Source organism: Megalops cyprinoides, chromosome 1 (assembly GCF_013368585.1).
Source record: "Megalops cyprinoides isolate fMegCyp1 chromosome 1, fMegCyp1.pri, whole genome shotgun sequence".
NCBI classification, from domain to species: domain Eukaryota; kingdom Metazoa; phylum Chordata; class Actinopteri; order Elopiformes; family Megalopidae; genus Megalops; species Megalops cyprinoides.
The window spans coordinates 33,456,894-33,470,914 of NC_050583.1; the positions used below are offsets into that span (position 1 = coordinate 33,456,894).

At 46.2% G+C, this 14,021-nt stretch overlaps 1 protein-coding gene across 1 annotated transcript in view; it reads right to left on the reverse strand.

Moving 5' to 3' along the window:
* The window catches only part of rhbdl1 (rhomboid, veinlet-like 1 (Drosophila)), a 49,452-nt gene extending 36,095 nt beyond the window's left edge, over positions 1 to 13,357 (reverse strand). Inside the window, exons 1-2 of the mRNA XM_036542660.1 lie at positions 13,016 to 13,357; positions 2,562 to 2,720 (exon numbers count right to left, since the gene is read on the reverse strand). Of these exons, the coding sequence (XP_036398553.1) occupies positions 2,562 to 2,720; positions 13,016 to 13,054 (198 nt within the window). The 5' untranslated portion in view covers positions 13,055 to 13,357. The remainder of the gene's footprint in view (positions 1 to 2,561; positions 2,721 to 13,015) is intronic.
* Between the last annotated feature and the right edge of the window lie 664 nt (positions 13,358 to 14,021).

Genomic DNA, 14,021 nt, shown 5'->3' on the forward strand with positions numbered 1-14,021 from the left:
ACCATGCATTCGGCTCAGCCCCAGCATGGGCAGGAGTCATGACCTGAGCTTGGGGAACACCGGCTCCCCCCCAGCAGCACCCTTCCCCTGGCCTGTGCCCCACAGCAGCGGCTCTGACACTCTGAATCACAGCAGCGGGCATCCCAGGCTTCCCGAGCATGCTGGGAAGGGGAGGAAGCAGGGGAATGAGACCCAGGAGATACCAGCCCAGTGATGGGGTCAGGGAAAATGTTTGGACTGACAAGCAATAAAAAGTGTCATGGAGGGTCTGCCCCAGAGGCGAGCTCTGCCCCTCCCAAAAGAGAGACAGCTCTCCTTTAAAGGATGTACAGCAGTCAGTCACAGGGGCTGAGACAGAGCTAAGAGACTCAATGAGAGAGGCGAGACTGCTAAGACTGCTCAGGCCTCCAGCAGAGGGCAGGCTCCAGGCTATATGCACCACACTGAGGTTTAAACACTTGCAGAATATAGCACCTCATGGGATGACAGGCATTCTCTGTTGCTCTTCAGAGAGACATTTCAATCGCTGCGCAGGAACGCTGCCAGTCTAGAACCTGCTTTCTGCCAGCATTGAGGGCTGCCCATCACAAACACAAACACACACACACACACACACACACACACAGAGGAATGCATGCATACACACACATACACATACACATAAGTGCACACACACACACGCACACATACACATACACACACACACATACGTGCGTGCACATACACAAATGCACACGCGCACACACACACACACACACACACACATATCCTGCTCCATCTCCCGTGACAGCGATCTTCTGTCTACCCAGCCTCTCTCTAAATCAAGCCAGGCTACAGTCTCCCCAATGCCAACAGACACTTCAGATGATATAATGGCAGCAATTCACCTCTAAATTCAAAATGTCTTCACCATTTGACAGGTATTGTCAGTGGTATTCCCCCTCTTTAAACTTCCCAAAGAGAAAGAGCAGAGTGATGTTGTTGCTTGGGGACACCCCAAGTTATAAATTGAGGCTCTGGCTTTAAAATTGTGTTTATATTTTGTACATTTTATCTGTTGAACTCTTAGTAGATAAGGTAGACTCCTCTCACCACTTCAGAAACAAGTCACGTCCAAGGCACTGTATCTTTCAGTAGGGGTGGGTGCTGTCTTTAGCAGAGATCTTTATCTATACTTATACACCTATTTAGTCAGCATAAAACTGCTCTCTCAGGGAAGCTGGTGTGGAAGTGATGTTGACCAGCACCAGTCCTGTATATGTGTGTGTAGGTGTGTGCACATATATTTGTGTGTGTGTGTGTGTGTGTGTGAGAGAGAGAGAGAGAGAGAGAGAGAGAATGAGAGAAAGTGTTTGTACAGGTTTGTGACTGTATGTGTTTGTGTGTGAGTAATAACTGCTAGCAGCTATAAATATGATGCTGACAGCATGCAAATTGCATCAGCAAAGTGTTGAATTTGAAACAGTTTAATTGTAGCTGAGGAAATGTGTAGTGTGTTTTATATAAAACAAGAGGTGGGCTGTTGAGGGAGAGGAAAGAAACATTCTTGGTTCTTGGCTGCAGTTACATTTGTCTCAGTAAACACTAGAAACCAAATGCAAGAAAGGATCCATTAAGGAAAGTGTAACTACATGTGTATGGAGCACATCCTCTCCATTTGAAGCAAAATGATGCAATGACTTGCATCAATTATATATCTAAACCACACGCTTATGATCAGCAGACACTTCTCTCAAGGGAAAGGACTGAAAGCTCAATAGGCAAAAAAAACTTCTAGACAAGCTGTTTGACTCTCAGTCTGGACAAAATGACTCTTGGGATTAAAAGGGCAAAAGAAAAGAAAAGGGTGAGGGATAGAATGAGTAAATACTGCCTTCCTGGTTCTTAGTGTGAACTTTATTCTACTGTGCCATGTGAATTCCAATACAGGCCCTCTGAAGCCTCAGGCCGCAGTGAGTGTCACCCCAGCACAGGTGCAGCCCTCCTGCTGTGAGCTCCAGACTACAGCAGCCTCTCTTAGGGGAGGAAGCCTGTGTAAACTCTTCTGCTTCAAAGTCATCAACTATATCACAGAGCATAATTTCTGCATTTTCACTACTCCTACCCACAGCATGCATTTCATCTCATCTAGGATCTATTTAGCATAATAGTTTGGAGCCTCTTGAAACATTGAAATATTTTGTGTATGTTGCCAAATGTATGAAATTGTGTGTGTGTGTGTGTGTGTGTGTGTACACACACACACACATGTGAGTTTATATGGGTGGTGTGTGGTGGTTAGCACAGTTATTAATCATTCAAACCCTCCTCCTCCTCCAAAAAAGTACTTGATAAACTTTAATAGGCTCTAAAGACTGCTGCATGGTTCAATTTTTGAATGATAAACCCTTCATCATTAAACATCAAAATCAATTCTCTACCCTTTTTGAATTGATATTCTTGTCATCAATATGGCTTTTGGTGGTGACATTCCAAGGGCAATCTACCTTCTCTGCTGTGAACCAATCAGAGGCCAGCTCTAGGGATTCCTCTACCCCTCCTCTTTCCACCTCTGAACTCACCAGCTCAATGAGCTCCTGGTAGCAGACCTGGCCGTCCTCGTTGCTCTGCACCAGGGCGAACAGCATCTCCAGCTTGGATGGGTCCAGTTGCAGCTCATGATGCTCCACCAGGCTGGTGAAGTTCTCCACTGCGATGAAACCGGTGTTCTCTGGGTCCAGCTGCCAAAAGTGACATAACACACCAGCTTTAATGGACATGTGGCAGCACTGCATGAAGCCCTCATGTATTGGAATGATGAAAGGCAGTGACATTGATAGAGAGGTAGCATTTCTGCAAAGACGTGGTATAACCAAAATTAAAACAATGAGGACGACAAGAAACGGTCAAAAGGGGAAGTTTGACAGGCACAGCTCCCTTGTCTCCCAGATGTCCCCAACTTACACTTAAACACATTACATTACATTACACAACATTACACAACATATTGGTTCAGTGTTGACTATATCAAGCTGTGCTTCAAATAAAGAAATTAGATTTAAATGTGGAATACAGATGTATCAAATACTATATAAGCAAAACCAAAATCCCCTATTAAGTAAAACATAATGTATAATGTTGATGTATTCAAATATTTGATTTGGAAAGTGATATTTGTGGCACAGTTCAAACCTCTCTTTTATCAGTTTTGTTTCTGAGTGGAACGGTGTAACCTTGGCCTTATGGGTCAAGCACATTCCAAACATGAGACAAACAAGAGACAGATAGAGATGCCCACGGCTCTCTTCAGCTGCCACTTTTACAATTCTGCGGGCCACAGGCTGTGTGGTTATTAATGCTGATGCTTCTGTGCTATCGAATCTCTTTAATTGATTTGGGCAGAGGAGCCTCATAAAAATGTCACTGTTTAGGAGTTTGAAATAGTGCATCACAGGGAATGGGAAATGAAGTGCAGGGTCACTAATACACACAGTGCTTGTGTGTATGTGTGTGTATATGTATGCATGTGTGTATGTGTCTGTGTGTATGTATGTGTATCCCTGCATATGCCATGTGTGTCTGAAGCTACATGTGTGTGAGTTTGCCCACATATGAGAATGTGTGCTCTTATCTCTGAGTACCTGTCTGTCTATGCATGTATATGATCCTGTTCTTGCCCTTTAGGTTTTACCCATGTATCATCTGAGCCATGACATCTACATGGACATGATAAAAAAAGAATGGAGACAGTGGTGTAATCCCTCTGCAGCCTATTATGTGAACTCCTGCCCCTTTCTCCGCTGTCAGCTTCTTTAATTATTTTCCGTCTTCCGCTCTGTATTTGCTTCAGAGTGGCAATCTCACTTTCTCTCCTTCATGACAATTAGAGTAAAAGGGTGCTGGGTCAGAATTGTGAGCGCTGGCAAATTGTTCACAATGTCAGTTAAGTGTCAGGGTAGGGCTTTGTGCTAAGTTACATCACAAAATAGCATGAAGAAAGTTTTAATTAGCTGTTTATTCCTTGTTAATTATATTTGAATTACATTGGTCCCAGCGGTCTTACCTCTAGGGAATAAATCAGACACTAATAAAACACTGTGCTTGGAAAAAAATGTAGACACGTTTAGGGCGGAGCAAGAAAATAAAAACAACACCACGCTGAATCTCTCTGAGAGCTGACTTTCAACTCTTGCATCACTCTGGAGTCATTCTGTTTCGTGTGCTCTCGTCTCCTTCCTGCAATTCCCGAGCACCAGTTCACTGTGTGCTTGTGTTTGGTTAGTTGAGGTAAGGCCTCATCTGTCTTTGATTCTAGTATTACAATGAAGCTCCTAAATTACTCTCACTCTGCTGGCCAAACTGAGCAGCGGCCATTTTCCCTCCCACATTCAGGCCTGAGGCCACTCAGTGCTGTGAGTGAGAGGATTTCCCAGTCAGAGCGAGGCTCTAGCACTCACTATGGCCTCCGCCATAAGGGACGTTAGAGTTCATCACAATGCATGGCCCAGCTGACATATTACACTGCATTACAGTACTGTCATTTAGCAGACACTCTTATCCAGAGCAACTAACATAGGTTACAATTTTACATGTGGTCCATTTATACTGCTAGAATTTTTTTGGGTTAAGTACCTTGCCCAAGGGTAAAACGGCAGTGCCTCAGTGGGGAGTCAAACTGGCAACCTTTCGGTCCCAAGCCATGCTCCTTACCACTACACCACACTGCTACCCATATGGACACATTGTTGCTTTCTATGTGTGTGGACATGCGTGTGTGCACATGTGTCAGTGTGGGTGGGTGTTAGAAACAACGGAGGAGCCAGTCTGACTAATGCAAGATGGATCTTTGCCTCGGCACCAATTTCTGAGACGCATAATACTGTTTAATTGAGCACAAGCGGTACTTTAATTCCTGTTAATCTACTTCACTCTCTCCCCATGTCTAAAGTTATTTATTTATTAATCTATCACAGTGCAATAATGTCATCTAGGCACTAGCTCATACTGCTGCTATTAGGATCCACATTACCAATGCATAGTTCTTGCTTACTAAGCTGCTTGTGTATGAGATATGTCCGGCCCCTTTATTCACAGCAGTATGGATCAGTTGGGTCAATGGCTACAGAGATACCAGCAGGACTGTAGCCGATACTGTCTCAGATCTTAAGTTCCTGCAAATACAGAGCCACCTGCTGACTGCTATCAGATATAGCAACATATTTGTACTGTTTACCTACAAAATGTTATTGATTACTTAAACATCTCTGTGAACTGGTAATACTGCTTTAAAAGCCCTTCTTAAAAGTCTGCAGGTCGGCTGTGGAAATGTACACAGACCCCTCGTGATCACTTGCTCAGTGGTCCTCTCTGTCAGTTCTCACTTGTATTGCTGTTATCTGTGAAGTGGTGAGAGCTGCAAGGTTCATATTCAGAGGGTGTTTTTGTAATGAGAAAGAGCATGAAGAAGGGTTCTTGGATAATCCTAGTATGTAATGAACTGATTGAGGACAGTTATTAACTACAGTGTCTACCTCTGCCATCCTTATCGGCCATCACACCTGCCATAAAATAGAATACTTTTTTCATTGTCCCTTAGGCGATCTTCACCATACTTCCCTCAAATTCATCCATAACTTTTTAGCTGTCCTCTTCATATCACACAGACTGGCTGACAGACAGACATACAAACACACAGGTGTGATCACAACTGCCATTCAAGGACAGGGAGTAGATTTTACTCTGGCCAAACAAAATAATCAAGAAAATACACTAGCGACAGCAGAAAAAAAGCACAGAAATGAAACTCTTACTGTATGATGCCAGGAAGGGCTAAAAGGCCCCTGGGCACTGAACTTGATCGCCACAGAGCTTGCTTTTTCTTTGGTTTTTGGACTCAGGTGCCAGTAGGTAACATATCTGAACAGTACCTATGTCTGCACATGTCATGGTTCCTTGTGGGAGCATTTCAGTGGTACATTTCTCAACACTGTCGCACTTCCAAGACTAATGGTGCATAAAAGATATGTTCTACACTGAAAATATGTGTTTGCACTAGTGGCCAACCCTTTGCACTTCTCACACTGTCACGAACAGCAACACGCAGCCCAGGTGGAGGAGATTGGTGAGACTAGAAGTCTACTGATTACTGAACCAATGATAATCACACAAACAAAGGTCAAGACTAGCTGAAACCGTCAACCCATCTCTGTCCCTGTCTAAAGGTGTTATTGTTGCAGCAAACATTTCTCACATAGAAAATCGATGGTCTGCTCAGCTGTCCGCGCGAGGGCCAGGGGTCACAGACGCGAGTGTGTCTACCAGCACAGGGAGAACAACATGGAAATAACAAAGGAAGAGGAACGACGCCAAAACCTCCACGCTTGAGTGCCACGGCTCCCTCATCACCTCCTCACACACCCGTCACCCCTCGCTGAACCACCCTCCTGTTGCTACTCCTGTTGTCTTCATTCCTTTCCCCTTATCGCGTAATCTCTCTGGAGCGCAGTCCCACTCCCTGCATTTGCCTGAAGCCCCTCGCTGTAGTCTACCTTCAGCAAAGAAGCCATTGTGATTGTTTTGTGAACGCATGTATGTGTGAAAACAAGAGCATTAAAAAATGGCTTTGATCTATTTCTGCCTAATCCACTTATTGCATTTCCATGCCGGTTCATTTAAGCTTTTAAACATGACGTATTCTTCCTTTGGGAAGGATAAAGAAGTGTGTGCAGTTTGCGGTGGCTATCAATGGTGTGGGGTGAGGGAAGTGAGAGTGATGGAGACGGGTGAAGTAAGGGAGTGTGTCTAGGGGCACTGACTAGACAGACCAGCCGGGGCACATCACTGCAAACTGAACATGGAGCCAGCTGAAGGAAATGCATGGAAATGAAGTCAGTGCCCGTCACCTCATGCCACTGCATCGTCACGGATACAGGGTCAGGGGGTTCACACTGGTGTCAGCCTGGAGGTCCAGTGTTTCATAATTCAGAGCATGACGGTTTAAAAGATGCAATGCAGTGAGCACTTCCCTCGAGATGCTGACTGCAGGTGTTTGGTGGAGATGTGTCGATCTACACACCATAGAGCTGCTCTCTGAGTGATAAGATGTACAGACAGGGGAGCACACAAGGTGCAGTAGTGCTACCATTACCGTGATAGTCTACTCCACTGATAGAGAGAGGGAGAGAGGGAGGGAGAGAGAGAGAGAGAGAGAGAGAGAAAGAAAAACAGAGCACTAAGGGACACTGCATGGAAAGGAATACCAGTCCATTAAGTAAAGTGGGAGAGGAGATTCCAACATGGATGTCCACAGAAATTCACTTTGGATGTGGTTCACTGTGATTGGTCCTCTATAAAAAGGATTTGGTTTCCACAAGGAAGCATTGTGTAAATGTAAAACATTTACATTCACCAAACACATTGAAATATTTAGAGTAATTAGAAATGTGAGGAATTCTTATCAGGCTGCATGCTGCATGACTATCAGTCAATCGTAAATATGTAATATATTTGATTCAGACAAGGGCTTGTGCTCTGTGAGAGGTCAGGTAGCGGGCAGGACTGTGGTCCTGTGGGGTCAGTTGGGGGGGGGGGGGATGTTTGTGGGGCCCTGTGTGATAGATGGGGGCAGCGACGGTGCTGAGAGGAAGCGTTTATTGAACTGATCCTACGGCGAGGACGGCGCATTGACAAGCTGCATCGGTTGTCATGGCGACGGGGCTGCCTGCATGTCACAGCTTTCACATTTCTGTGTGCAGGAGCCACGCACAAGAGATGGAGAAGGAGGTGGTGGGGGGGGGGGGGGGGGGGCGGAAAGGGAGAGGGAGGAAAGGAGACCCAGAGAATATTGAGAGGGGGAAGATGGATAGAGGGAGGAGGAGGAGAGAGGAAGGGGAGATGGTGTAGAGAAAAGAGGGCAGAGGGATAGTAAGGAGCAGGATAGAGAGGGGGAAAAAGGATATTGCTGAGGATAAAAGCACTGAGGCAGGAGAGAGGGATAAAGACATGGAATGATGCAGTGAGGAGAAAGACAAAGAGGGATATAGAGAAAACAGGGACAGAGAAAGATGAAGAGGGTTAAAGTGAAAAGAAGGGGACAGTGAGGAATGGGGTGGCTGTCTGCCCATGAGGCAGCCATGGCTGATCATGGAAACCCAAGCACATGGTCGCATGGTTAACCTGCTGGAATGGTTAACCTCTGTTCCAGTGGACAGAGCAGCAGGGAGCACGGCTGTGTGGTTCACAAGGAGTGTAAGCGACACACGGCCCTGCGGGATCGCACGTGCAGAGGCGCTGCAGAGCAGATTATCGCAACACTGCGCTTCCTGCCTGTCTTTGAGCCGCACGCTGTTTATGATCGTGAGGGGGAGGTCTGCGCTAAAAAAGAGCCCTCGGCGTCAGCTCCGGCCTCATGTCACTGCTGCTTTGCACCCAGGGGGAAAGGCACACGAGGGACGTGTGACAGATGCCGCACGCTTGGCTTAATTACAATTCATTTACCGCGGGAAACAAAAGGAGTGGGCGGGAGAGAGCAGAGCGTTCCACTTCACTCCCCAGTACAACACGCTGCTATTTGTCACCTATTTTTGGTTTTCTAGTTTTTGCTCAGGGCAGCAGGGCAGGGCAACACCTGGCTTATTCCAGCCGTGGCGAGAAAACAGGCTGTGTGATGTGAATTAAAAGAAAAATCACTTTTGGGAAAAACGCTTCTTAAATTGTGGGCAGTGTGTCTGAATGCACGTAACAAACTGAAAACAGTTTTCACTGCACTGTGATTGTGCTGCAGTTAGGCAGAATGTCCAGGTACTGGGTAACCGCTAGACCCCTATTGAGGGAGAATCTAACTCCCTCAGACATTTAAGGAGGCTGTGCACCCTCATGGGCAGAATACATGGCCCATGAGAGGCCCACAACTGCAAGAATATCAATGATTCTGTGTGTTAGAGTGAAAAGGAGAAGACATAGGAGTTACACTCTTCTGCCTGTGGGAGATCACTCCCGCATATGAGGTTCTACCTGATCATGATTTTGTATTCTGAAGTTGTGTTGCATTGCAGGACTGTGGTAACCACACCAGATTTCGGTGTGCATAGGGTACCCACTAGAGCCATAAATGGTGACTGCACCTGAGAACATACCAGACTGAATACTGAGCCATTACAGTTATAGCACACTAGTGTCTCATGAATCATGACAGAACAGGATCATCACAGGCAGCAAGAGTATAATGAACCAGGGTATAACAGAGTGAAGACCCCTACTGCAGACAGGCTGATGGAGCTGTGAGAGACTCATCAGGACTGGGGCCCTCCTCTGCTTCACAAACATAACTGAATAAAGTGAAGCGGAATCCCTGCATCCAGCTGGTTCCAGAGTGTGAAATGAGCTTTCAGGGGGAATAAATCTTTGAAAAGATCTTAATCAAAGATTGTGTGTTTGGATAATGTCTCACTTGCATCCGGGCAGCTCTGTCTGTGCTGTTTCTATATTAAGCCCTTAAGACAAACAGGAATGTGTGCGCAATTGAAAAAGCTCTGTATGCGTGTGTGCAGTAGTGTGCCTGAAATAGCCTGAGCCCAACACCGCTGCCTCCTGCAGACAAAGACTAATAAACTGACTCACGTAGCTAGTGCTCTCTCTCTCTCTCTCTCTCTCTCTCTCTCTCTCTCTCACAAACTCACACACATGTAAGGGTGAAGCTGGATCTCAGTACATACTCTGGACATGTTGCTGAAGTCTTGTCTGGCCTAGGCCTCAGTAAATTTGATCCAGTTCTGAACCAACATTGTTCAGAATTCTTAGTAAGTGGCAAGAAGAGAACAGAGAGCAGGTTTGTAATAATCTTAAAGAAGCCTGGGCCACACACAGCTATAGGGCATGTTTGTAAAGGTTTTTTCCAGCTTTGCCAAATAGCATATGTGACCTCTGTAAATGCAACATATTGAACATGTAAACTAGGTTTTATGCCTTCTGTGACAGCACAGTGACACAGTCTCTCTGACCCCAGCTTCACTGCACAGCTGTCTGAGAATCAGGACATGCTCCTCTACAAAATCTCAATCTGGCACAACCTGCCTGCAGAAAAGGATGAATAGTTAATGACGCTCTCTTTGCCATCAATGTAAACTGGATTAAACCCTCTTTTCACAAATGAGGAGTCAGGTAAATACCAGTGAGAGAAGCTGAGAATGAGCTGGTATGAGCAATCGATGGAAACAGAAGAGGCACATGGTGTCCCTCAGGCTTGTAGGGAAGCCAGACCAGATGAAACACATTCACCCCATGCCTAGTGTCCAAGCTATTTTTCCCAGTTTTGTACCTTGTTTTTTTTTTTTACAGAGCTTTGTACTGATCTGTGTGTGAATTATCTCAGTATCTCAGCCTCTGTATGTAATCTAAAGGTGTTCTTGTGTGCTCTTGTGTGTTCTTGTGTGCTTTTCGATTTAAGTCAGCCCTAAAATTGATCTGATATGTTCAAAACCTTTGCATAGAGCTGAAGAAGGAACCCTGGGGGCAGATGTTTTTTTGTGTGTGTGTGTATGTGACAAACAAAAAGGAAAGTGGAAATGCTACCAATATTTCAATGCTGCTGAAATGAAACTGAATTCAACAGAACAAAACTGGGGAAGATAGAACTGTTCCTTGTGAATCTGGTAGGCTCTGACATTCGGGTGACAGGCTGTACTGTATGTAGAGCAGAGGAGTTGGGTCCACCAGCTCAGTGTAGCTGCCGGGGGGGTCCTGCTCGCCCATGAGCTCTGACAGTTGTTCCATATTAGCAGCACTGTTCCCGAGGAGCATGTTGCCCTTTTTTAATGCTGCTGAATCCAACTTTTCCCAGAGTCTCTCGGCTAAGCTCTTTTCAGAGTACTACGTGCTTACTCAGCGTCATAGCAAATCTGGGAGAAAGCCTGTTTCTGCTGGTTAGACTGAAATGCACGTGGTGGCTGTGTGCGTATATGTGGCGGGGAGAATAGATAACAAAGTAGAAAAACTCAAAATACAGCCACACAGGCAAGATACAGAGGCACTAAAAGCAAATATCGCGAAGAGGTCAACGTGTAACCTTGCATCTGACTGAGGGAAAGGGCCACCATCCAGCAGCAAAGCCACTCTGGAGGGGAGGTAACACCCCCTTCCTCTGCAGAGAGTGCTGGATGACAGAGATGTGGGCCGCTGGTGACAAACATCGCTATAATTGCAGTTTGCCGCGGAGATCTTGATGAACCTGCCCCCCCCCCCCCCCCCCCCGCTTTTAAAGCGATCTGTCGGTTCCAGACCATCACAGTTACATTTGGCCGAAAGCCTGACGATTTCCACAAATCAGCCAAATCAGTCCCCCAGAGTGTGTCCCAGCATTCAGCTCAATCTTTAAAAAGGCACTTTCCTTTCATCCTCATAAAATACTGGTATAGTGGGGCTGCATGCAGAAGTACAGTATGTGTGGGCATTGTGCCTTTTATTCATTCACAGCTCAACCACACTCCTCTTGGGGCTCAGAAACCTGAATGACGGTAGTGTGTTTCCATGCTGACATCTCACATTTACAGGTAATATTCTCCCTATGCTTTTTCAAAAATTGCAACATCTCAGCTGATATGACCGTGCCCCACTCTCTATGAAATCATTGGCCAAGAGACATCCACACACCCATGCCCAGTGTTATCTCAGATCCACCACACTGCTGTGATCCCACCCATGCAGTACTAAAGACCCCCTTAATCACATAGCCAGAAAACACATGCTGCATTATCAAACACTACTCACCCTCAAGCTTTTGTAATGAAATACTATCCAGCCACCACCACTGCAACCACCACTACATAGAAGAATCATTATTAGTATTCACACAGATTCTCCCTGTGACTATGACCACAGGTAGACAAACAAATGTACACACACACACACACACACACACACCTTCCACTCCATTTCTTCCCATTGTTCTTTATCAGTGTTTCACTGATGGTCCAGCCATGGCCCTTTGACCCAGGAGCAGATAATCAATTTCCCCTCTCTTCGCACAGCAATCGTCCAGCTATCCATCAATCAGCTAATCTTTCTGCTGCTGCAATTTCACTGCCGTGTCAGGACAACTGGATGGATTAGACAGCAAAGAGTGAATTGAGAGATTTGAGGAGATGATAAGATCTGCTACTGGCAAATGCACAGTGACTGGCAGACATGTGCGGCTGATAAACGGTGTCTCTTTATGAATATTTGAATTGGTTTAGAGGAAAATCAGCTCAATTTAAAAAACCATCACAAAACCAACCGGATACCATGAACAAAATCTAAATGAACCAGGTGGAGTCAATGTCATTCACAGCATTTGCAAAGCGTTTCAATCTGCAATTTCATTGGAAATCTCAATTTCTAAGCCCCCCGAAGGAATGAAAGCCTTTAATCAGGAGTTTCTAGGCACTGCACCTCCATAGAGTCTATACCCAAATAACGTGTGTGAGGCAGGTAGGAACTACAGGACCAGCAGGAGGCAGAAATATCACTAAAGGCTCAGAGCTCCCACCTCTCTCCCAAGAGCCTGCTCTATGTGTCTGTAAGCGCAGTAGTGACAGCACCAAGAGCAGGACACACAGGGAGTAGCTATGGATGCGGGTTCACTCTCAGATTAAACAGATTAAACAGCAAGACAAACTTCACAATGCGTAACCTCAGGCCATCGGCAGCTACTAACACCACCGGGAGTCTGTTCTTTCTCCAGAGGAGCATCCAGCAGAGCAACACCGCCAACAGCGAGTGCTACTCAGAAGTCTGCTGGCGGAAACGAGCAGCCTCTGCTCTGCATTGTGAGGTGGGTGACGTTCGCAGCTGGGGGAATTCTAGTATTAGAAAGTCCTAATTCTGTCTCCAACTTCTGATTCAGAGGACACCAGCCACCCCGAGCTCTCAAACGTCGCCTTTCCACCGCTTGCAACAGTGCCGTCTCCAGCCTCTGTCCTCTTTCTTGACGCCCCAGATTGAGACAAGGAAGCTGAGAGGCAGGAGACCGTCACCATAGAAACACAGAGCCGCCGCTTACCTGCTCCTGTATGAGCTGAAACAAGGAACTTCTATCCATATACTGCCCCGGAATTTCAGAGGAACCGCCGAGGACAAGGGCAGAGGGAGGAAAGAGGGGGGCTCAGGTGGGGTAGGGGTGGGTGGCCAGAGAGTATTGGCAGCTCCTTGGTGGTTAGTTCCCAGAGGAAGCTGGAGAAACGGAGCGCAGCTGGTTCCCGCTTTGTAGGTTAGGGAGTCCCCCCCTCTGTGCTCTCCTTTCCTTGCAGAAACCACAAAACAGCGAGACACACAGCAGCAGCGGCAGCAGCAGCAGCTCTGACAGCCAGGGGAGAGCCAGAGAAGAGGCAGCTCCTGTAGCACTCGCGCTCTCCTCTGCCCTCCACACACGGCGCACTGCCGGAATGCCAATGAAGCAGGGGAGGGAGGAGGCCCCTCTCTGCCAATGGGAGCCGAGGGAGGTGTGGCCGGCGGCTGCAGCTCTTTTACACACTGCACGAGAGGGTGGGCAAGCGAGGTGTTTGGGAGAAGCAGTGGGAATAAGTTACAATGCGGCTCGCATGTTCTGGCTTCCACTCAGCTACCACACCAATTACACAGACACACATGTACACGCACACACAAATACATGCACGCATGCACAAACACACACACACACACACGTTTATTGTTCCCTCTTTCTTTGGTCCTCCTGTGCTGCAATCAGGCTCTCAGCAGCCTCAGCAGCCTCTTTGTATATATTCAGTCATAGCAACCTACATAAAATACACAATACATACAAATCATACAAATACAAATCATAAAGCATTCCAGAATAACCCCCTTACTACTAATGTGTGCAGAATACTCCAAATGTCCTGCAATATTCTGCATCTTAAAACAGATCATTATAAATACACTCAACAATTACCTGTCATGACTGACATCAAGAAACTATCCAAATGACAAAGGGAATTGTGGATGAAGAATGGAAAATAAAGATCAAATTGTTATCATGTTGAGAAATGTGTGTGGTGCACAGTGGAAAG